This window comes from Mobula hypostoma, chromosome 19 (assembly GCF_963921235.1).
Source record: "Mobula hypostoma chromosome 19, sMobHyp1.1, whole genome shotgun sequence".
NCBI lineage: Eukaryota > Metazoa > Chordata > Chondrichthyes > Myliobatiformes > Myliobatidae > Mobula > Mobula hypostoma.
In genome coordinates this window covers 15,692,577-15,718,636 of record NC_086115.1, presented here as the reverse complement: position 1 = coordinate 15,718,636, position 26,060 = coordinate 15,692,577, and the positions used below count along the sequence as shown (strand labels likewise).

Here is a 26,060-nt window from a genome sequence, read left to right as displayed (position 1 = left end):
TTGCTTTTGAAGAGTGGATTTATTTTTGGCCTCAAATATTTTGTTCATTGCAGTTAGCCTTAACCAAGGGCCTTAGGATATTGCAAGGTGGTCAAGTCACCAAATTCAAGTCCAGCTCAGGAAATGGACTTATAAGGACCCAAAAGCACAGAAATAATGGTATACATTAGGACAGCGGTCCCCAACCACCGGGCCGCAACGCATGCGCTACCGGGCCGCGAGGAAACGATATCATTTGGCATTAGGAGTCAGCTGCACCTTTCCTCATTCCCTGTCACGCCCACTGTTCAGCTTGAACGCACGCGAGGTCATTACGCACACGTCATCCATGTCAGCGCGGGAAGATCAACTCCTCGAGTTTGCAAGTGATGGCGGGCTGAAAAGTATGCTTGACATAACATCTCTGCCGGCATTCTGGATCAAAATCAAGGCTGAATATCCGGAGATAGCCACGAAAGCACTGAAAATGTTGCTTCCATTTCCCACATATCTCTGCAATGAATGCAACGAAAACTAAATTGCGGAATGGACTGGACATAAGGAACCTCCTTCGAGTATCGATGTCTCCCATCACCCCTCGATGGGACCGTCTTGTTGCAGGAAAACGAGGCCAGGGCTCCCACTGGTTCAGTGATATTGGTGTGTTGCAATGATTTTATATGTTCATACGGGGAAAATATGTGCTGTGTGTTTAATATCCAAACGTTACTTAAAATGTTATGATGCTATTGAGTTATATAACCATATAACAATTACAGCACGGAAATAGGCGATCTCGGCCCTTCTAGTCCATGCCGAACACTACTTTCACCTAGTCCCACCGACCTGCACTCAGCCCATAACCCTCCATTCCTTTCCTGTCCATATACCTATCCAATTTTTCTTTAAATGATAATACCGAACCTGCCTCTACCACTTCTACTGGAAGTTCGTTCAACACTTACTTCAAGCTCCCCTGATAATTGACTTATCGCTATATTCATGCGAGGAAAATAAGCGCTGTGTGTTTAATATTAAATTCGTTAGATAAACCCTCTTAGAAACGAAATTGAGCGTATTAGCCACTTATCACCTATATTGCGTCGTGATTAACATCCTCCCCGAACAGGATCGCCAAAAATGATTTGTAGAAAAAATGGGCACGTACACGCATGCGCAATGGTGCCTGCGCAAGGCTTCATGGCCATTGTAGTCTTTCTTGGGGGTAAATCCAACGTATTTGATTGCTACTTCTTGTCCGTTGGCAACCCTTATCCCCCCCCCCCGGCCAACAGTCGGCCGGTCCGCAAGAATATTGTCAATATGAAACTGGTCCGCAGTGCGAAAAAGGTTGGGGACCCCTGCGTTAGGAAAGCAGATTTTATTCTGACACAAAAGAAAAACATGGAGATTTATATTATCTATATGTCACAGCATCTGCTGACTCCTAATTACAGTCTGATGGTAGCGATTTTGCATATGGAAAATAATCAACTTGGTTCAAAAGTTCTTTATAAAATCATTGGACCAGACCTAAGGAAATGAAAGACTGGATTGAAAGAAAATGCTGAAATGAAAATTTACAAATTAGTTCACTACATGCAGTAATGGGACTGTTCAAATCACTGCTCAACTGGAGAATAATTTAAACAGTTCTGCTGCTGATACCATCTCATCTTCAAGTAAACCTATTTTCATCCATTACCTCTACCTCCTACACTGGTTCATACAGAGCTGAAACCCTGATCTACCCCATATGTTTGCTTCACTAAGCCTCAGAATCAAGTTTATTATTACAGATATGTCATGAAATTCACTGCTTTGCAGCAGTACAATACATAAAATGCACTATAAATTACAAAAAATTCGTGCAAAAAGACAGCAAAAATACCTCATTCTTCCTTTATCTAATCTCATCAAATTTTCTCATCTCTTACTATGTCCAATCAATAATCAACATTTCACTGACCACATGTACACCGAAAACAGTGAAAGGCAAGGATGTGCTGAGGGCAACGTGCACACCTCAATCTTACAACTGGGCTCATCTACTATATCTAAATGTACATCGCCCCATTTGAGTGTCCATGCATTCAGCTACAACACATCACTCAAAAATGCAGTTTCTAAGAATGCTTTGTGTGCACGTCTCACACTGCTTTAAACTCAGACCACACTACCCAGTTACACAAACAGCTGTCAGTGGATTCCTTGATGCAGAACAATTGTTGCCCTGACAACCCAAGAACCAATGATCTCACAGCAACACCGCCACATCAACACCAATAATCAGCCCCAATTTATGTTTTGACCTTGACCATAAATGGGAATAGGTTAAAATTAGGCAAAGTTTCCTGCAAATTATACCACACAAACACTATTATCCTTTATTGCCCCTAGGAAATTAAAAATACATTAAATTGAAGCCTTGAAGTAGTGCTATTGTTTTGCCACAGAGGGAGATATTTCAGAAATCTTAGTCATAAGACATCCATTTAAAACAAGAGGTTCCCAACCAGGTGTCCACTAATCCCTCTTGTCAATAGTAGAGGTCTATGGCATTAAAAAAAATTGGGAACCCCATATTTAAAAGATAATTAGCATCCTTCTACTTTGGCATGGGGGGTGGAGGAAAAAAGGATACAAAATGCTTGGGGAGAAAATTGTTTTCAGATTTCATATTTTGGAATACTTGCATCTATATAATGAGATACCTCAGGGATGAGACCCAAGTATAAACACACCTTTTATATTACATTTAACCTGAAGGTAGTTTTATAACTTATTTAATTTTGTGTTTGAGACAGTAAGCACAAACCACACGGTAATCACTGAGTAATGCAAGGTCTGGATATGACACTTGCTGAAAACAAGCTGGCAGCAACAGATCATTTCTCAGAATTGTCTACAGTGTGCAGGGACATGTACATCACCTGGGAACCTTCCCAGCACCTTGTGGAATTTTTCCATTAGAGGTGTCAGCTCAGCACCCAGAAAATTTCAAATCTCAGATAAGGGGAACTCTATCTATATTAGAGATAATTTTGTATTTAGATACTTGTATGCTTCATTGACAGCCATACGTTGAGCAGTTGGCTTATTAGCGAACTCAGAATCAAGTGCAATACATAGCAAATTAGATTTTTCTAACGTGTATTCACTCATATCAAACCAAACCTAATTCCTCGTACTACACAATACCATATTGCATTCACAAAATACTCTGCAGATGCTGGGGTCAAAGCAACACTCACAAAATGCTGGAGGAACTCAGCAGGTCAGGCAGCATCTGTGGAAACGAACAATCAACGTTTTGGGCCAGAATCCTTCGTCCTCCAGCGTTTTGAGAGTGTTACCGTATTGCACTGTTAAAAGTTTACATAGTAGTTGATGGTCAAAATGCAAAAAATATCAGCCATGGTCAATGTGTAACGAACTTTTTTCCTACATTTAGACTGCCTGTGGCAGTCACGTTTCTGGTGAGTCTAAATAAAACTAAACTGTGACCCTGAAACCAATGACATGAGGAAAGTTCAAAGACTATCCTGATTCATTAAGTGCAACATTTGCCAAACCAAGAGGGTTCCCTAATTAACTGCAGTTGTGCCACTTTTTTTTTAAAAGAAGATTTGTTTTTGCCTTTTCTGATATACATCTTGTTTCTGAAGGTTTAATACAAACCTTACCCTAATGAATGGGTAACAAAGCAATGCTAGTCATCTGTATTTCAATTAACCATAACACGAAACACCCGAGTACTTTCAAGAATCACTCAGATGCTCCCACACATACAGCAACACAGGAAAGGTCCAAGTTATCAAATGCAAGGAACAATGAGGAAACCAAGAAAAGTGTGTGGACAATTTATTCACAAACAACAGGAATTCTGCAGATGCTGGAAATTCAAGCAACATACATCAAAGTTGCTGGTGAACGCAGCAGGCCAAGCAGCATCTATAGGAAGAGGTGCAGTCGACGTTTCAGGCCGAGACCCTTCGTCAGGACTAACTGAAGGAAGAGTGAGTAAGGGATTTGAAAGTTGGAGGGGGAGGGAGAGATCCAATTTGGATCCATCCCAAACCATCTGCAACAAAGCAAAACTGAGAATGAGTGAAGATTGGAAAACACATTCCAGAAAGGTTAGGTCTGAAGAAAACAGTCCAGCAGAAAATCCAAGCAGCTGATTTGGAATATACATGGGATAGACCGGAGACAAAAATGTTGTGCATGTGAGTGCCTAAGTTTATTAGGGAGAACAGCTGTCACAATAATCCCAAAGGGAACTGATTGTCTAGGAGAACATCATGCTGAGTAATCAGGCCATTCCACCTCCAAAATTGTGCCCTAAAGCAATTGTACTCCCATGCACAAGGACACATCAAGTATCCTGCATTCTCTCCTACATAATAGCAATGAGACAACGAATAAAAAGCCCAGATCACCTCCATGCAATTGTGCAGAGGTTTAGGAGCCGGGAATAGCACTAATAATTTTAAAATGGTGCATTCACCCAATAATGACCTAAATCACTGCTGTCCAACACTCCCACCAATTAGGCAACACTGCCAAAACATTAGCTTGCAAATGCAGTTTGTGCATTTTTCTTTCTAAACTGAAAGGCATCAGTTGCATGGACAACCACAAAGAACTGTCTACAGCTGTTTTTAATCCTGCAATATCAATGACCAGGTTTAGTGAGTAACACTTGAATGAAATTGACTGGACTAATTTGACAAATTAAAGTATGCAGATAATACATTCATTCTCCCACCCCCACTTCCTTTTGTACAACCACGGAGAATATAATTCACAAGTAGGCCTGCAAGGAAGACAAAAGGATAAATCTTGATTCTTAAAGTGAAAAAGGAACGTGGCAGTGAACCAACAGCAGGCTGCCAGCTGTTGCAGGATAGACTGTAATAGTTTAGGCAGATTCCATTGGCATTGGTAATACTGTGTCAGCAAGTTCAATTCACTAACTCCAGGAGGAGAAAGACAGCATTATTTCTATCACTTTGCAAATAATCAAAACCACAACATAAACAATGCTCAATTTTACACAAAGGCTTTAAAATAACAGAGTCAAATGGATATATTAAGAGACCTGGTGAAAGCAGCTTGGTGCAGTGGGTGTTTCAGCACAAGGATTAGCTCATAGAGGGTAAAATGGCCAGATGGAGAATCATTCTGTTGCAGCCTGTTAACATCCAAATTACCATTGTTCCCCAACAGAATAAAATTTAATGAAATTTAACAGACCTTTCACAGTTAAGAACACATTGTACAGTTAGCAGTCAGTGAGATTACATCTTGAGTGCATTCTCATTTAAAACAGCACAGTAGCACAAAAGTCAGAAACGAAGTATTCAACATTTCAGTTTAATATTTCAACTCACTGAATACAAATAGGACTAGCTCAATTCCACCACTTGATCCATATGGGTTTGTTGGGGTAAAAGGCCTGTTTCTGTGCTGTATATCGCTGAATATAATGATTACCACAATCACCATTCATAAACTGATTGCGAGGTTGGATAAAGGATTTGGCTTTAACAACTTTGGACAGCGCTCTGGTCATTTCAATTAACTCAGGTCCTAATACACTGCAAATCCGATAGCACCATCTCGATATATTAAACTCACATTTGATACCTACCACCACTCTCTACGTTGTAGGTCACTCATCACATTTTCACCAAATTAGGCAGCAAATCCAATTTGACTAACTTCACCTTATGGAGACATCGGAGTTGTTTTAACCCACAGTTAACTATTCTTCAATACATTCATGATCAGTAGTAGGTGGCTTTGGGCAACAAGGGTACACCATTGAAGATAATAAAATAAATCTCTAATTACAAACAAGATAGATTCTGCAGATGCTGGAAAAACTCAGCAAGTCTGACAACATTTATGGAGCAAATAGACAACACTATGGTTCAAGGGAGAAAAAATAATTTAGGATGAAAGGTCCAGAGCAAAGGACTGAACTGGGCAAAGATCAGAGTAACAAAACGAGTAAACCTGTGGCCAAAAATCACAATTGACAGTATCAGGTTACATGCCAAACAGAGAATTACAAACGATCATTTTTGTGTGAAGTAGCTGTATAACACATCAAAAGCTCAAAAGTAGCCTTGTGGACCTGAAAGGATATGAAGTGAGCAGACAACAATCCCACATTTAATAACAGCAGACAAAGCAGTGAACAGATAGAGGATTTAAAAATATTACTTTACAATATAATCACCTTTTAAGTTGGTTTGCAATTTGAGGCAAAAGTCAATGAAACAGAATAACCATGATTAGTCTTCCGGCTAACTAAAAACTCAGCAATCTTACAAGCCTATTTCAACTCACGATCTAGCCTTGGACACAGTGAGAATATTATGCAACCAATCTTTGAAACAATAAAAGGATAATATGTTGAAATCTTATAACTTACTCACATATTTTTGATAAATATATATTAATAAGGAGATACCCAGATCTTACTAAAATTAGGTCAACTCCTGCATGTTTCAGTTCAAGCGAGTTTGAGTGTTTTAAAGCAATTTCACAGCAGACATTTTGTGTCGTCTATTTTCATCATTACTGGAGCACAACTTCATGTCGTCACAACAAGAGAACTTGAAACAAAATGTCTGCCTGTGAACTATGAGAACACCCTGAAAAAGAGGAAATCCAATCTGTGCATAATGCCTTATAATTACTCGTGTCTCAATTCAAGTTCTATAATTAGCTGAATTCTCAAAGTCTGTAAAGGCACTCCCCCCAACATCTGAGTTTAAAACCTAAAATATTAACATTTTTAAAACACCAACTAGCACATGACTTATGAACCAAACATTTGCTCAATGGTGGTATTATGGAAGAAAATAATGCACGTGCTCTGGAAGCTGTCAGCCTAATTGTGACCTTTATTCCTCAGCTATGTAAATAGCAAGCTATGAAGAGTCAAGTTGGCGTGGACTTAACATTAAACTGATTGCCATTGTGAAGGACTGCACTTATTGCCCTCCACGGAACATACATTGTTCGGCCATTATTTGGGAGAGTTGCACAATACGGGCTCATATACACAATTCCTTAGCATGAAAAGCAACCTTTCAAAACAAGACCCACTCAACATTTTAATGATCAAATTATCAGCGCTGGCGTTCACCTCCGGATTTACATAAAATAATGAATCAACTGTAAATCCACTTAACCCTGAAGTTGACAGTGAAGTTGATGCTGACCCCCCCCACCAGCTCCCCATAACCCCCACCGTTCTCCAGATTGGAGAACCCTAAATGTGACCTACAACGCTAAAAAAAAATTCCTCACCTCCATATTAAAAAGACACAGCAAGAGTTAAATGTTCCAACTGGATCCATGCCTCCAGAGAGACAGCAGCTCACAGACTCTGAAAGACAAGCCGGACGACCCAGTAACTAGTATCACCCTGCCCGCCGAGGTGCCCCCTCCCCCGTGCTGCGAAATGCCCTGGTCTTCAAAGGACTGGGACGGGGAGAAAGAGCAGTGGAAGATTGTGACATCACGGTCACACCGCCCCTCCCCCAACAGCGGCAGGAAGGGGCCAGACAAAAAAAAGCTGCAGCTTCGACACCAAGAAACCAACCGCGACGCACCTACAAGGTGCATCACTTACATAAGGCAATGACGTGGTTATAATCCATAAAGAATAGCTGCATGGCAATTTAACCATTTACCTTCCACGACACCGCAGAGGAACTTCCTCTTGCCTCCGGGAGGCTCCGGCCGCTGGGGCGGAGGACGATTATCGAGTGTGCCGTTGCCGATGGTCGGGTCGGGAGCGGCACCGGGCTCGGCGGAGGCGGCGGCCGGCGTGTCGCCGGGTGGGGGGATGGGGAGACTGGGCTCAGCAGGGGCGGGGGTAGGACTGAGCTGGGCGGGCGGTGAACAGTCACCTCCGGCGCCGCCGTTCTCCTGCGGCCCGCTGGGTACTTTGTCCGTCTGCACCATGGTGACCGGAGGACCGGACACCACCGCGACGCTCGTCGCCCGAACCTAAGTACAACAGCCGAATCCCAAAAGTCTGCCGTTCGTCAACCCTCCTTATTTACAGAGCAGGAAATTATTTTTTAAATAAAAGGCGTCTTTTATTTTCTCCTCAGGACAAGCAAGCGATCACTAGCTTCCGTCCCTTGTTGTCTACAGAAGCACTCTGGGATAGCTGGCCCGCCCCTCCGCATGCGCACTGACAACTACCACCCATCACCCGCTTCCCCTCCACCCGGAGCGCATGCGCAGCCGCATCTTCGTCACGGGCTCCCATCCCGTCCGCATGCAAGCGTCCCCATTTCGCCCCGCCTCCTCCGCACCCCGCATGCGCGTTATCGACGGCGACTCTTCCCTCTGCAGGCGCAGCGCGGATGCGAAGCTACCCCTTCAGCAGTGCGCATGCGTAGAACCGAAGCCCGCCCCTTCCTAGGGCAGTCCGCATGCGCAGTGGCATCCTTTGCCCCCCTGGCACGAACCCCAAATATATTTTCACTTTAAATTCATTTTCGAAAATTTATTGTCCATATTATCCCAGAATCATTATCTATTTGTTCTGTATGCACAAAACCCGCGATTTTTTTTGCTGATAGGATATAGGAGGGAAAACCTGTGCGCATGCGCCTCGTTTCAGGTCTATGGTCTGCAGAGCCCTTTTTTTATTGACCTACTTAACGATAATATTGCTATTTTCATTTCTGTCATTGACGACTCTAATTACTGTCGTTTTAGGCATCTAAATGTTAAAGGGAGACTGCTGGGAGTTGGACGTGACGCAAACTGCGCATGCGTCGAAACCGCCCGAAACCAGTGTCAACCGGTTTGTCTAAACTCCCATTTTTATGTGCGAAAAATAGCATCTTCTTTAAGGTCGCTTCTTCAGATTAGCAACGGATGATTTACTTTTATTCTCTAAACGATTACGCTTTTGCGGCGATGTACTGTAATTCCCAGATTATAATTCTGCTGTCTTCCTTTTTATAAAGCTTTCCCTCAGCACGCATGCGTGGCAATTGTTTTTAAAAGGCAGTGGCATTTAGTCACGCATGCGCCTTGGGTGACAACGGCAGGCGACTGCGCATGCGTCTGTGACTGGGCTTTAAATCTGGGCATGCGTCGTGGTCAATCTACCCACCCCCCACCTCAACATCCAGTGACCTAATTTTATAAAGCGGAGGGAGGAAGGGGGAAGAAATCGCTTAGTTATTATTTAACTTGCTCTTTCAGCAATTTCTATAGCAACCGACCTCGTGATTTTACTGCTCCAATCATTAACTTGCTGTGTTTATCAAAAAGTTGTGGTGGGGGGGAGTAGCCTCCATTTAAAGGGGCAATGTAAATTGGTTTATTATTGCTGGATGGACTGAGATAACAGTGAAAAACTTGCGTACAGATCAATTCATTGCAACAGTGTATTGAGGTAGTACGACGGAAAAGAATTCCAGAGTGTAGAATAAAGTATTACAGGGAAAAAAAATGCAGTGCATATAGACAATGCCCTGGGGTGAGAGCAAGGATTGTACGAACTCTTTTCAGGGAGAAGTCCTAACTTGTTATCTTTGCAACAGATGTGGTGATGCAGCTGTTTGTTTTAAAAAGAAACGTAGGCAAGAGCTTTCCATTTCAAAAAAAATCTCAAAAACAGATTATGTGTGGTGTCATTAAGTTCTATGCAGATACATCTTGAGTGATTTACTTTCAAGGATAAATTTTTGTCTAGTTACATCATTTGTTATAGGAATGTGAATTATGCGCTTCTCTGTAGCAGAACCACAACCACCCTCAGCACCCCCCCCCCCACCACAACCATTCGCAGGTCTAATTCAGTACATGTGGAAGGCCAGGCAGGCTTGGAAATATGAATCCTGGAGGAATAATGGAACACAGCCAGAATGCAAATGCAAAGAAACCAGAAGCCTTTGATCATAAACAGTCACAACAAACCAGTCAGGAGATACTGAAATAATAATATTAGGAACAGATTAGCAACATGGAAATAGGCCCTTCAGCCCATCACGTTTTTGCCAACCATTGCACTGATTATGCCTAGAGTCCATGGCATTCTGTGTGATTTAGAAGGAGTGAATAAAGTCAAACATGTTTGTCTTATGTCAATTTTTTTATGAAATACATGTTTCAGTTATGAAGTCGGACTGGAGAAGTGGTGGTTATTTCCCTCGGGGTGAATAAGATGAGAGAAGAACTTTTGAAGTGTCCAAGACACAGTGTTAAAATTTTGAGTGAAAGATAAAATAGAAGATATGAAGAATTTTTTTCTTAATCGGAATGTTATTAACTGAAGTTCATTGCCTATACAAATAATTTGGTGTATTTAAAAGGGAATTGGATAGGTAGTTATGAGAAAGTAATGTCTAGTTACAGTATATGTTCAAAGTACATTTATTATCCAAGTATGTATACCATTTACAACCTTCAGATTCATCTTGCAGGCAGCCACAAAACAAAGAAACGCAATAGAACCCATTAAAATCCCACACTACGAAGACCATCAAACACCCAATGTGTGAAAATGAACAAACAATGCAAACAATAAACAAATAACATACAGGTCATGAATCGTATACGGAAAGATCCGAGAAAGAGACTGATTCAATTGTTCTAGAACAAAGTTTAAAGTAAATTTATATCAAAGTATGTCACCACATACACCTGAGATTCATTTTCTTGCAGGTACTCACAGTAGAACTGAGAAATACAATAGGATCCATGAAAAATCTACAAAGAAAGACTGACAAACAGTCAATGAGCAAAAGAAGGCAAACTGTGCTAATAATAGATAAATAATGATTGGGTATGTAGCAGGAGATAGCATTAGCTCAATGAGGTGCAATGGACTGTGTGTTAACAATTCCATGAGGAAGAGAAGTCCATATCTCATAAACTTATATAAGAAATCATGAGTATAAAATGTGCTCGTGAGTCCAGGAACAGAAACATAAACCAGCTGAATGTGTTGCTGAAGAGCTGGTGCAGGGGGCAAAGATTCAGCTTCTTTGATCATTGGGATCTCTTCAGAGGTACAGGCAACCTGTACAAGAGGGATGGGTTGCGCTTGAACCAGAGGAGGGTCCAATATCCCAGCATGAAAATTTGCTTTAGGGAGGCTTAAAAGAGTTTTTCAGGGATTTGGAACTGGAGAGGGCAAAGTCAGTGAGAAGATGTACTGCAACCAAAGCATGTATGTCTGATAAACATGAGGAAATCTGCAGATGCTGGAATTTCAAGCAACGCACATAAAAGTTGCTGGTGAACGCAGCAGGCCAGGCAGCATCTATAGGATGAGGTATAATCGACGTTTCGGGCCGAGACCCTTCATCAGGACTAACTGAAAGAAGTCATATAACTGATGTAAGTCTGGTATTCAGGATAGCCACGTTTACAGTAAGTGGGCGGATGGAACCACTGTGTTAAACTGCTTCTATTTCAATGCAGGTAGCAGATGAATGGAGGGTGTAGATTGCCTCTAAGGACTGAGATATTGTGACCATAACAGAAACAAGGCAAGAGAATGGCAGGACTGGTCATGTCAAGAGTCCAGGGGGCACCATGTTCCTCTTAGGTTGAAGGATAGACATACTAAGTTCACGGAACCTTGGCTAATGAGAGATATCTAGGCTGTTTCAAAGGTACATTTAATGTCAGAGAAATATATACAATATACATCCTGAAATGCTTTCTCTTCGCAACCATCCACGAAAACAGAGGAGTGCCCCAAAGAACAAACAACACTTAAATGTTAGAACCTCAAAGTTCCACCCCCCCCCCACTGGATAAGCGGCAGCAAGCAACAATCCCCACTCCTCCCACCAGCAATAAAAAAGCATCGATACCCGCCACCAAGTACTCAGGCGTGAGGAAGGCAACAGCAAAGACACAGACTTGCAGTACTCCAAAGGCTACATTATTCACCCGGCATTGGACATACCACAGGCTCTCTCTCTCTCTCTCTAATAAGGGAGAGAGATGTGTATCCGTTTCATAGTGGTCAGTGAATTAACAGTAAAAGGGTGACGAAGGACAGACCACCCCAAACATGCCCTCTTTTCATTGTTACCATGAGGTAGGTACAGGAGCATGAAGGCACACATTCAGCAAATCAGTGACAGCTTCTTCCCCCCGCCATACAATTTCTAAATGAACATTGAACCCATAATCACTACCTCACTGCTTTCTTATTTCTGTTTTTTTACACTGCTTATTTTAACATGACTGTTTAATAGACCTATATATACTTGTTGCAATTCAGTTTTTTTTCTATGTATTAATCATGTATTTCAATGTATTACTGCCAGAAAGGTAACAATTTTCACCACATATGCCAGTGATATTAAACTGATTCTGACTAGATCATCTTAAGAGCCATCAGGGCTGCCTATCCTGTGGAGCCACAGGAGATGGCTGAGGTTTTCTTTTTGGTGTTTACTGAGGAGAATATCATGGATGACAAGGACATGAGGATGCTGTGGTAGGCATGGACCAGTTGGGCTGAAGGGCCTGTTTCCCTGCTGTCTTCCTCCAATTCTATACCAAAAAGCATTATCTGTACAGAATGTGACAAGGGGATGAGATGGTGGATGCTGAGTACAGTTCTCTGATAGGCCTGTCCTTTTTCATCAATGACTCAAAGTTTGTAATTCAGTGCAGGTAACTCTAACTCCATTGGAGTGAAATAATCCAGAAATTACAGAATGAACTGAGCATAATTACATTTAATGTAAGCAAGTCAAACTGCTAGAGGAACCCAGCAGGTCAAGCAGCATCATTTGGGGGAGGGTGTAGGTACAGTGAAAGAATTAGTATCCATTTTGGGTTGAGAGCCGGGTTCAGGAAAGTCCTTACACCCTATACCCCATCACAAAAGATCTACTCAACCCACTGATTTCCTCCACAATTGTATATTACCCCAAATACTAGCATTTATTTATTCAGAAATTCAACGTGGAACTGTCCCACTGAGCCACACTGCCCAGCAAACCACCTATTTAACCCTAGCCTAGTCACAGGGACCCAGCTGGTGGCATAGTGGCATCAGCGCCGGACTCTGGGACGAAAGGTCCCGAGTTCAAATCCAGCCGGCTCCCCTGCTGGGTTACGAGCAGAAGGCAATGGCAAATCACTGCTGTAACTTGCCTCGTATGTGGTTCCCCACTACATCAGGGAGGCGTGGAGGGAAATTGTCCATTAACCGGAGAAACTCCAGATGCAACGTACCTTTCCTAATCACAGAACAATCACAGTTTACAATGACCAATTAACCTATTGGACCCAGAGAATGCTGGATTTGAGCTCTGATTCCCCAAGTGGTGCTACCATGCACCCACGGTATCAGCATCTGTGATCTTTTGCGTCTCATTTCTCATAATTATGAAATGAAGGTCTGTGAATGGGATTCCTTGACTTTCTCCTCAAGACACATTGAGAATGGTCTTGCTCTAATAGAAAGCATTGAGTTGTCTCTTGCTTCACATATTATTAAGCAGCAAAATGCATTTCCTGTAGGAACAGCAACAAACCCAGGCACAAGTAGCAGGTTCTCTCTGCTCATGTCCCTGGGGAAGTTATTCAGATTGGATGGCTGCAGTTTTTCCCCTGAAATGTCCTGTTGGTCAGGTTCACACTTACTTTTCCAGGGGATTTTAAATAGTTGCAGGAAGTGTGGTGGTTGTGCAGCTGCCGAAGCCTTGAAAGAAACTTTCCTGATCTGTGAGATTCCATGAAGTCCCGGTCACCGACACAAGAAATTCTTCAGATGCAGGAAATCCAGAGCAACACACACAAAATGCTTGAAGCAGGCAGCATCTCTGAAGAAGGATAAGCAGTCAACGTTGCAGGCCCGAGGCCCCTTATCAGTCCTGATGCATAGTTTCAACCCAAATCCTCAACAATTCCTCTCCCCGCCCCACAGATTCAGATTTAGATTAATTCACTTATCACATGCACATCAACACATACAGTAAAGTAAGGGGGTGCTGGAGGCAAGTGTCACCACACATTCCAGTGCCAATATAGTGTGCTCATAACGTTCAGCCGAACAATACAGGCAGCAAGTACAACATCAATAAAAAGACAGCAGGAAAACAAGCCTCTCGCCTCTTTCCTCCCTCCCAACCACTGGCACACAGACAGACAGGCCGCCTCCAGAGTCATAGAACACAACAGGACAGAAGCAGGCCACTCAGCCCATCTACTCTGCACTGATCTGCCTAGTCCCATTGACCTGCAACCAGCTCTTAACCACCCATCCATGTACAACTTTCTTTTAAATGTTGAAATCAAACCCACATCCACCATTTGCGCTGGCAGCTTGTTCCACACTCTCACCACCCTCTGAGTGAAGAAGTGCCCCCCCATTGTTCCCCTTAAACATTTCACCTTTCGCCCTTAACCCATGACCGCTAGTTCTAGTCTCACCCAACCTCAGTGGAAAAAGCATCCCCATCAAAATCCCTCATAACGCTGCATACCTCTATCAAATCTCCTCTCATTCTTCTATACTCTAGTGAATAAAGTCTTAACCTATTCAATCTTTCCCAGTAACTCAGGTCCTCAGTTTCTAGCAGCAGCCTTTTAAATTTTCTCTTCACTCTTTCAAACTTATTGACATCTTTCCTGTAGGCAGGTGACCAAAACTGCACACAATACTCTAAATTAGGTCTCACCAACGCCTTATACAACTTCAACATAACATCCCATCTTCTGTACTCAATACATTCATGAATTTATGAAAGCCAATATGCCAAATGCTTTCTTTACAGTCCTATCTACCTGTGATGCCACTATGGATCTGTATTCCCAGATCCCTCTGTACCATCGTACTCCGCGGTGCCTGATGCTCACCATGTCAGTCCTACCCTTGTTTGTCCTCCTAAAGTGCAACACCTCACACTTATCTGCACTAAATTCCATCTGCTATTTTTTCAGCCCATTTTTCTATCTGGTCTAGATCCCTCTGCAAGCTTTAATAGGTTTTCTCGCTGTCCACAACAGCCCCAATCTTGGTGTCATCTGCAAATTTGCTGATCCAGTTTACCACATTATCATCCAGATTGTTGATATAGATGACAAACAGCAACAGTCCAATACCAAACTCTCAGACTCGCAGATATCGGGCCCGGATTTCGCAGTCACAGACTCATAGATATCAGGCCTCTGACTTGCAGGCGATGCTCAATCCGCTGTTCCTCCATCTGATTTTTGTTGCTCCTTCTCAGCCTATCCAGTTGATAGGTTATTAATTGATTAAGAGTTATGGAGAAAAGGTGGGGGAAAAGGGGTTGAAAATAAAATCAGTCGTTTAAATGTAAAGTAATAAAGGTACCATGGTACCACAGCAGTCAGTGTAACAGCTTACAGCTCCAGTGATCGGTATCGGGGTTCAATTCTTGCTGCTTGCTGCCTGTAAGGAGTTTGTAAATTATTCCTATGACAATGCGTGCGTCCTTTGGGTGCTCTGATTTCCTCCCAGATTCCAAAAATGGACCAGGAAGTTGTGGGCGTGCTATGTTGGCACAGGAAGCGTGGCGACACTTGTGGGCTGCCCCCAGCACATCCTTGGGCTGTGTTGGTTGTCACAAACAACCCATTTCACTGTTTCAATGAACATGTGACAAATAAAGATAATCTTTAAATCTTTCATCTTTAAACAATGTTAATGCTTTAGGGCAAATAAAAGTGGTTGATGCTTAGATAAAGATTGGGAAAACAGTGGAGTCTTTGCGTGACGCAGTTTGGACAGCCTGTAGTCAGGATATTTGTGAGAAACCGTGAGAGGTGGTTGGATTTTGGAATGGTATGCAGTACTTCTGTTTTAAATAATCACATTTTTTTGGAAACTACCATGATCTCCCTGATATAATGGTCAATGTCTACACTTAATCAACATAGCCAACAAAATATGTTATCTAGTTATTAGCAAATTGTTTTGTGATGCACGTAGATTGGCAGGAATATTTCCTACACTGAATTTGTGTAAACCTTTCCAATGTTTACAGATCCTGAAATTAGGAAATGCTCCCATTCAGGCAACATCTGTGAGGGAGAGAAGGGATTAACATTAATCAATCACTTTTGCCTGCCATGAAACAGGGGCATAGTTAATTTCTTTACCATGAAGAGGCCATGAAGGGTGTCATTGAAATGCAAACACTTGCTCAAAGCCTGGGGCTTTACATTGCTTGTGGAATCTTGGAATTCGACCAGGAGACAGTGCAAATTCCTGAGGATCTAAGTGATAACAAACCACTTGCTTTGCTATGATCAGCAGGAGCACTGCAGTCTCTCTTTGCTCCTAGTTCTCCAGAAGCTCATCGGACTCTGGTTCTTTATGGGTGAGAGCAGCCATTTGCTAGATTTAATATCACAGAGCAATCCTCCTGTACTGGTGGATAGTCAGAGTTACGTCTACCACTTGTCATACACCAGCAGGCTGGGACAGCCTGTTTTAGAACATTGAGTAAAACTCTCTTTAAGTGCCCCATCATACACTCCCAGTACTAGAGGGCTTGAGCAGGACAGAGTAGACCAGGACTGTTTTACCTGGTGTGAAGAAAGATGAGGGATGCTCTTGTAGAAGGGCAGCACAGTAGATTAGCAGTTAAGAGGAATTTGTATGTTCTGCCCATGATTACCAGGTGCTCTGGTAATAAGACCATAAGATCATAAACATAAACCATTCAGCCCATTGAGTCTGCTCCACGATTCTATCATAGCTAACTTATTATCTGTCTCAACCCCATTATCCTGCCTTCTCCCCTTAACCTTTGTCACCCTGACTAATAAAGAACCTATCAACCTCTGCTTTAAATGTACCCAATGACTTGACCTCCACAGCCGTCTGTGGCAATGAATTCCACTGATTCACCAGCCTCTGGCTAAAGAAATTCCTCCTCATCTTTTTTCTAAATGGACGTCCCTCTATTCTGAGGCTGTGCCCTCTGGTCCTAGATTCCCCCACTAACCACATCCACTGTGTTCAATTCCAAAGGCGTACACTAGGTTAATTGGTCACATGGATGCAATTTGGTTTCACGGGACTCATTAGGCTTGCTACTGTGATGTATCTCTAAACACAACTACATATAAAAGCTCATAAAATCATAAAGGGCTTCGGTAGATGAGGATAGTCACAGTCTTTCCACAGAGTAGTCGAGTTGAAAGCTAAAAGGCAGATGTTTATGGTGAGAGGGGAAAGATTTAAAGAGGACGCAAGGAGCAAATTATTCAGACAGAGAATGCTTGGTATGTGAAGCAAGCTGCCAGACTCTGGTAGAGGTGGCAACAATTACAATATATAAAAGATATTTGGATGGGGTACATGGATAGGGAACATTTAAAGGGCCAAATACAGGGGAAATGGGACGAGCTGAAGTAGGCATCTTGGTTGGCATAGACTTGTTGAGCTTTCTAACTCTGGGACTCAAGGATTCAAGTTCCTGGGTGTCAGTATCACTGAGGATCTATCCTGTGCCCAACATATCGACGCAGTTACAAAGAAGGCACGACAGCAGCTATATTTCATTAGGAGTTTGTCACCAAAGACACTCGCAAATTTCTATAGGTGTACTGTGGAAAGCATTCTAACTGACTGTATCACCATCTGGTGTGGTGGGGAGGTGGGGTGGGCACTACCGCACAGGATTGAAATAAGCTGCAGAGAGTTGTAAACTTAGTCAGCTCCATCATGGACACTAGTCTCCGTAGTACCCAGGACATCTTCAAGGAGCAAAGCCTCAACAAGGTGGTGTCCATCTTTAAGGATGCCTATCACCCAGGGCATGCCTTATTCTCATTGCTACCATCAAGGAGGACATACAGGAGCCTGAAGACATACACTCAGCAATTCAGGAACTTCTTCTTCCCCTCTGCCATCAAATTCCTAAATGGACATTGAGCTCATGAAAACTACCTGGCTACTTCTTTTTTTAATTTTTGCACTACTTATTTAATTCAACTATTTAATATATATACTTACTGTAATTAACAGTTTTTTGTCTATTATTAATTAGTACATTGTATTGCAGCCACAAAGACAACAAAGAACACGAAGCTCAAACCACATCATCAAGTTCGCCAATGACACGACCGTGGTGGGTCTCATCAGCAAGAAAGATGAGTCAGCATACAGAGAGGAGGTACAGCGGCTGACAGACTGGTGCAGAGCCAACAACCTGACTCTGAATGTGAACAAAACAAAAGAGATGGTTGTTGACTTCAAGAGGACACGGAGCGACCACTCTCCGCTGAACATCGACGACTCCTCCGTAGGGATCGTTAAGAGCACCAAATTTCTTGGTGTTCACCTGGCGGAGAATCTCACCTGGTCCCTCAACACCAGCTCCGTAGCAAAGAAAGCCCAGCAGCGTCTCTACTTCCTGCGAAGGCTGAGAAAAGTCCACCTCCCACCCCCCATCCTCACCACATTCTACAGAGGTTGTATTGAGAGCATCCTGAGCAGCTGCATCACTGCCTGGTTCGGGAATTTCACCATCTCAGATCGCAAGACCCTGCAGCGAATAGTGAGGTCAGCTGAGAAGATCATCAGGGTCCCTCTTCCCGCCATCACAGACATTTACACCACACGCTGCATCCGTAAAGCAAACAGCATTATGAAGGACCCCACACACCCCTCATACAAACTCTTCTCCCTCCTGCCATCTGGCAAAAGGCACCAAAGCATTCGGGCTCTCACGAGACTATGTAACTTCCCCCAAGCCATCAGACTCCTCAATACCCAGAGCCTGGACTGACACCAACCTACTGCCCTCTACTTTGTCTACTGTCTTGGTTATTATTTATTGTAATGCCTGCACTGTTTTGTGCACTTTATGCAGTCCTGGGTAGGTCTGTAGTCTAGTGTAGTTTTTGTGTTGTTTTATGTAGTTCAGTGTAGTTTTTGTATTGTTTCATGTAGCATCATGGTCCTGAAAAACATAGCCTTGTTTTTACTGTGTACTGTACCAGCAGTTGAAATGACAATAAAAAGATGACTTGACTTGAAATTTCACGGCATGTGCTGGTGATATTAAACCTGATTCTGATTATGTGACAGGGATAGCAGGGGTTGGACACAGAGTAAACCTCCTACTACAGTAACTCATCAGACACTCCCAGGGTAGAGACAGCACAAGTCAAATACAAAATAAAGCTCCCTCTGTGCTCTTCTATCATACACCTTTGTCCCATCACATTTAAGGATTGTGACACTGTAGACTGAAAACTTTGTCACTCCAACAGCACAAATTGGGTGGACCATTCCTTGCTTTAAGCTTGTTCAGTTGTTAATTTGGTTCCCCTAACTCCAGGACTTGTCCAAGAAAAATCCATCAAAAAGAAATAGAGAATTTTCATCTCTCTCCACAGGTGCTACAGCCATTTGCATATGTATGTAGTTCAGATTTCCAGCATTTGTAATGTTTTAATTTTCTAAGATCCATCAATCCTGGAGTTCTCTGGGCTGCAGCCCAACCATGCAAACCTTTTGGGGTGAACAGATTTCCGTGTGGGTAGCCTCCAACCTGATGGCATGAACATCAATGTCTCTAACTGCCAGTAGTTTTTCCATCCTCTCCTTTTGCTCTTTTTCCTTTTCCCATTCTGGCTCCCCTCTTACTTCTTCTCCTTCCCATCTTTGGTGTTGTTGCTCCTTCCCTTTCTCCCATGGTCCACTTTCCTCTCCCATCAAATTCATTCTTAAGCCCTTTACCATATCCACCTAAGACCTCACAGTTTTTCCATTCTTCCTTCTCCCCCCCAACCCACCTTCCCTCTCACCTGGCTTCAGCTATCATCTGCCAGCTTGTACTCCTTCCCCTCTCCCCACCACCTTCTTATTCTGGCTTTTTCCCCCTTCCTTTCCAGTCCTGATGAAGGGTCTTGGCCCGAAACGTTGACTTCAAGACAACAGAGACTTATGGAGAAGAGGAGTTTGGTGGGTAATAAAATGGACGAGTTCACGGAGCTAGCCAGGCATCAGAGAACATTTCGGGAGTGCAGTGTTATGTGTTTCACTGGAATGGGGCTGCACGAGGACATACCCGATCAAAACTTCTCCATGGACGGCTTCCAGACCCTTCCGGCTGACCAGAAGTGCACTGAGAGCAGTAAGTGTAAAGGAGTTGGGTGCTTACTGTTCTGGTTAACAACAGATGGTGCAGTCCAGGTCATATTACGATCGAGAAACATGTTTGTAGACCGGATATTGAACTTTTTACTGTTGGACTTTGGCCACATTCCACCGAGATACACCACTGGGCGGCACGGGAGGTCGTTCCTGCCTGTGGCCTTCGAACTTGCAGCTCCTCCCGTGGAGGGTCAGACACCCTGAGCCAATAGACTGATCCTGGACTTATTTTCCATCTGGCATAGTTTGCATTTTGTTGTTTGATTGTTTGTGGTTTTTGTATTGCTATATTTACGCTGTATTCTTGGTTGGTGTGGCTGTAACGAAACCCAATTTCCCTCGGGATCAATAAAGTATATCTATCTATCCGTCTATCTATCTATCTATCTATTTATTACTTTTCATAGATGCTGCCAGATCTGATGAGTTCCTCCAGCATTTTGTGTCTGTTGATCAGGATTTCCAGGATCTGCAGAATTACTTTGTGCTTTTCTCCATGGATTGTCACCTTGTCGCGGTGGAGAAGCTTGTGTGGTCCTGAGATCCCGAGACCGATGCCGTCTGGAGCTATGCTCCTGGTAGGGTCACCCATGGTGGTAAGGTCAAGGGTGAGGTCCCTGACAAAGGACAATCCAACCAAGACCTCGAGGGATAGGCACGATGGCTGTGGAACGGGCAGACGAAGTTACTTCGAACTCAACGGCTGTGAAGGCTGCAACGAATCCATCAGCTCCAATCGTCAGTTGGTTGATTTGTGAAGTATCGTGTGCTTCTTGGAGTGCAACATCAAGTAGACGTTAAACAAATACACGCACAGGTGTCTTCGCTCTGTACGGAACAAAGACCAGCATCCTTGACCTCGGGGGATAGTCACAACGGCTTTGTGTTCAAATATTGTGTTCCATTTTGCTTTTCGTGAAGAATCAGTTTCTGAACAAAATCCTTTGATCATTTTAACTTCTCAGTTAAATCAGCCAGTACCTTTCCAAACTCAGGGAATATATAATATAAATCAAAGCAGCTTGTACTTATCACTGGATATCCCAAAATTAATCCTCATTTAGGGCACTTGATCCCTTTACATTGCCACCCCCCCATTACTGTTCGTGGCTCAACTGTGTTGCTCTGCCAAGCACTGTAGGCATTCTATGTTGGCACTGGAATGTGCAGCAACACTTGCAGGCTCCTCGGTTGTGTCGGTTGTTTATACAAATGACACATTTCACTGATATTAAGCTCAAATCCGCAACTCTGCCTATCCTGCTAAACTTCTATCCCCTTGCTTGTCAAGTTTATTGTCACGTGCACAAATGTGGTGAGGCACAGTGCAATGAAAAACTTGCTTTGCACCGGCAGCAGGCACGTTGGTACAGACAAGGCACAGAATCTAGATTATACTTGAAATGGTACCATACAGTGGGGGAGAAGAAAAGATTACTTGGTGCAAAGCAAGACATAGGAAGAATTGAAGACATCCAAAGTAATGCAAGGAGTGCGTAGCTGAGGTAGGGTTAGGGTTATGCTGCTTAGTTTAAGGACCAAATTGATGACAGGAAGTAGCTGTTCCTAAACCTGGGGGTGTGGGGCTTCAGGCTTCTGTATCTCCTGCTCAATGGTGGCTGTGAGAAGAGGGTGTGAGCCTGACAGTGGGGATCCTTAAAATATTCATGTTTTGTTTCCACTGCCATTTGAGAGACAAGTGTACCAAAGACTCATGACTTCTTAGGAGGAGAAAAATATGGACTGGAGGATAAGGGGGCTTATGTGATATTCAGACCTGGTTGAACGTAGAGAGTTGAACAACAATCAGAGTCAGGTTTATTATTACTGACATACTGTCTGTTGTGAAATTTGTTTTGTGGCAACAGTACTTTGCAATTCAAAAATACTATAAAGTAATAAAGAAATATGTATTTAAAAATAAATAACTAGTGCAAAAAGAGAGCAAACAATAGTGAATTAGTGTTCATGAGTTCATTGTCCATTCAGAAATCTGATTGAAGAGGGGAAGAAACTATTCCTAAAATGTTGAATGTCTATCTTCAGGCTCTTGTACTTCCTCTCAGTGAGAAGAGGGCATGCCCTGTGTCTGTGTGATGGGAGTCCTTAATGATGGATGCCGTCTTTTTGAAGGTGGTCTGGATAGTGGGGAGGTTAGTGCCCATGATGGAGCTGGATGCGTTTCCAACTTCCTGCAGCTCTTTCCGATCCTGTGCAGTGGCCCCTCCATACCGGACGGTGATGCAACCAGCTAGAATGCTCTCCACAGTATACCTATAGAAATGTACGAGAGTCTCTGGTGTCAAACCAAGTCTCCTTAAACTCCAAATGAAATATAGCCACTTTTGTGCCTTCTTTGTAGTTATATCAAGATCTTTTGAGATGTCGACACCCAGGAACTTGAAACCACTCATCCTATCCATGGCTGACCACTCCAGCAAAATGTATTTCATTACATGCATTGCTAAAAAAAATCAGTGAGGCATAGACCAGCTCTACACTGCTAAATTTAGGGATGTGAAGGTCTTGGAGAAGGTTCAGAAAGTATGAACTGAAACAGTTCCAGGAATGATGGATTTCAGCTACAAAGTTGGCATGGAGGATCTGGAATAGTCCTTCATACAGTAAAGCAAAGAAGACTGAGACAGTTCTGCTGAAAAGTCAGCTCGTGGAATGCGTGGGTTTCCTCCGGGTGCTCCAGTTTCCTCCTGCAGTCCACAGATGTACTGGTTGGTAGGTTAATTGGTCATTGTAAATTGTCCCATAATTAGCTAGAGTTCAACTGGTGGGTTGTTGGCAGCACTGTTCCAAGGGCCTATTCTATGTTGTATCTCTTAATGATTTTTTAAAAATCAAATAAATAAATCATCTTGAAACATTAACAGTTTCTTTCCGCATTGATGCTGCTTGACCAGCTGCCATTTTCTTCACTTCGTTTAAGGTGTAATTTAGGCAGCCCGGACTCATAGGGCCAGAAGGGTCTGTTAATGTTGTATCTCTAAATTTAAAAAAAGTCATGAGCGAGGGCAGCTAGATGTTAGTGGATGGTTCAAGTGCCGGGGACACAACCTTTGCACAACTGCGCAAGAGAAAACATTATGCAGAGTATGTATGATTTAGAATTTGTTGTCCTGATTGTAGTGGTAGTAGAATCAATCAGAGAGTTCGAAAACTTGTTGGGTAGGCAGTCAAGAAAGATTCGCAGGACTTTGGGCAAGGAGCAGAGAATGGGGCTTATGGAATAACTCAGCTCAGAGATAGTACAGACTCAATGTGCCACAATGCTTCTGCCATACCATGTACGTATTAGACACAGGCTAAACAGCTGAGTATTGCATTTCCTGACTCCTTCGAGAAACGCCTTTGCACATTTGAGTAACAGGAACGGCAGGAACCTTATCACAAGGCTCTCTCAATGTCTTTGTTTGGATGCAGCTAGTGCTGTGATAAACAGCTGATTGGATCGTCAGCTTTCAGCTTCCTGTGCAAACAGCCTTGTTGGCTTCTGCTGTCTGTCTCTCCAGAGATATCTCAGTTAAAATGTGCTCCGGTCTGCCTCGTAGCAGTAACCTCAAGGTCTAGAGTTAGGAGTAGACCCTTGTATTTTATGAGAGTCAACACCATCAGTCTGTAAGGACTATTTTATATCCATAGCTCCCAAGTCAAGCATTCAGTTAAATCAGCTCTCAGTGCAATGTACTGTCAGTGCACAGAGCTCCAGCTTCATGTGTGCTAGTGCACACAAATCCTGTGCACCATGCTGTCAGCATGCACAAATCCAAAGAGACAAGATTAGCTTTATTTGTCACGTGTACATTGAAACACACAGAGTAATTCATCATTTGCATCAATGACCTCCATGTCCGGGAATATGCTAGGGACAGCCTGCAAGTGTCACCATGTTTCTGGCATATCCACAAATCCCTAACTCTTACTAATTAACCATACGTCGATGAATGTGGGAGGACTCTTTGCACACGGTCACAAGGAGAACATGCAAGCTCCTTACAGACAGCAGCAGAAACTGAACTCTGATTAATGGTGCCGTAAACGTTATGCTACCCACCATGTATGTGTGTGGAAACCCAATGCACCATGGCATTAGCGTGTGCAAATCCAGTACTCAGTATCGTCACCGTGCACAGACCCTGTGCAATGCACCATTGGCACATGGATGTGATGCACCATGCCCTCAGCGTGCACAGAACTTCAAGCTGTCCTTGTGGCCACCTCCTAACTCTCCTGTACTTGCGTCTCCCCGTGTGGTGAAGGCTTTGTCCCCTCCGGGTGTTCCTGTGGTGCGCTAGGCAATGCTGGCCTTTAGTAGGCCCCTTGCTAGTCTGATAAAGTCCTGGCTGTCTGCCCAAGGCAATCAGTCTGAACAGAAACTTCCTTGTGTCCGTGAACAAAATTACTTTAAGGATGATTATCCTCAGGAATGTTTTGTTTGGAATTGGACTGGCCTTGAGAAAAATGCCTTGACTCTTGGCAAGAAGGGACAGCTGAAAATGATTAAGTGATTCAGTGTTGGGAGAGGAGAGTTTGGAGCAGATGAGACCCACAACCATGGATCCCCATTAGTTCCTCTACCCCCTCAGACTACGCTCCCTCATGTTCTTTCATTTTACTGTTTGCTACAGCTTCCCGTTTGTGTCTGAGTCAGTAAGTTATGTGGTTAAGCCATGAGCATTCAGTTCAAGCTAACATTGCCTGTTCTGCTGTGTGGCTGTGTGGCATCGGCAGAGGGCTGGTGCTAAGGGTGTGCCATGGCATCTGAGGGGGTACAGAGAGCGTAGCACTGTGTTAAAATGTGCCATTGTTCCATTGGGCTCCAAACGGAGATCATCTGCACATGGATGTAAAAGACACTGTGGAATTATTTCAGAAAGTTCAGGCAAATCATTCCTGGTGTCCTCAATAACATATCCCTTGGACAAATCCCCCTCCCACTTCCAAATCTCTTACTAGCTCTTCCTTCAGTTAGTCCTGCCGAAGGGTCTCGGCCTGAAACGTCGACTGTACCTCTTCCTAGAGATGCTGCCTGGCCTGCTGCGTTCACCAGCAACTTTGATGTGTGTTGCTTGAATTTCCAGCATCTGCAGAATTCCTCCTGTTTGCGTTTTTAAAATCAGGTAAATGTACTGGGCTCTACTTCTGACATTTATCCCCAATATCTTACATGTGTATCAGTTAGACAATAAGACATAGAAGCAAATTAGGCCATTCGGCCCTTTGAGTCTGCTCTCCCATTCCATCATGGCTGATTTATCATCCCTCTTAACCCCATTCTCCTGCCTTCTCCCAATAACTTTCGATATCTTTACTAATCAAGAACTTAACAAGCTCCACTCTAAATATGCCCAATGACTTAGCCTCAGTGGCTATCTTAGACAAAGAATTCCACAGGTTCACCACCACTGGCTAAAGAAATTATGCCTCAACTCTATTCTGAAGGGATGTACTTCTATTCTGAGGCTGTGCCCTCTGGTCCTAAACTTCTCCCACTACAGAAAACATCCTCTGTACATCCACTCTACCTAGGCTTTTCAATATTTGATAGGTTTCAATTAGATCCCCCCTCATTCTTCTAAACACCATCAAATACAGTGCCAGAGACATCAAATGCTCCTTATACATTAACCCTTTCATTGTTGGGATTATGCTTGTGAACTTCTGCTGGGCCCTGTCCAATGTCAGCGCTGCTCACAAAACCCCCGAAGCGAAGTCGCAGCATTTATTACAAAGGAAGAATTACGGCACTTTTACAGTTTATAGTACAGAAACAGGCCATTCAGTGCATCAAGTCGGTGCTGGTATCAAGGCTCCATTTGAGCCTTCCCCTTGCTTTCCCCACCTCCGGTTCAGTTTAATCCTTCGGTACATTTGCTTGTCCAAACTCCCCTTAGATACGTCAATA

The 26,060-nt window shown here is 43.2% G+C and overlaps 1 protein-coding gene across 3 annotated transcripts in view; it reads right to left on the bottom strand.

Annotated features, from left to right (window-relative positions):
- Window positions 1–8,185, bottom strand: part of oga (O-GlcNAcase) — a 46,158-nt gene extending 37,973 nt beyond the window's left edge. The window contains exon 1 of one of the 3 annotated variants that reach the window (XM_063071418.1): window positions 7,695–8,185. In XM_063071418.1, the coding sequence (XP_062927488.1) occupies window positions 7,695–7,968 (274 nt within the window). In that variant the 5' untranslated portion in view covers window positions 7,969–8,185. Of the gene's footprint in view, window positions 1–7,308; window positions 7,586–7,694 lie in introns of those variants that run through there. The other 2 variants (XM_063071419.1, XM_063071420.1) reach the window with 2 other exon arrangements.
- Window positions 8,186–26,060: the final 17,875 nt, after the last annotated feature.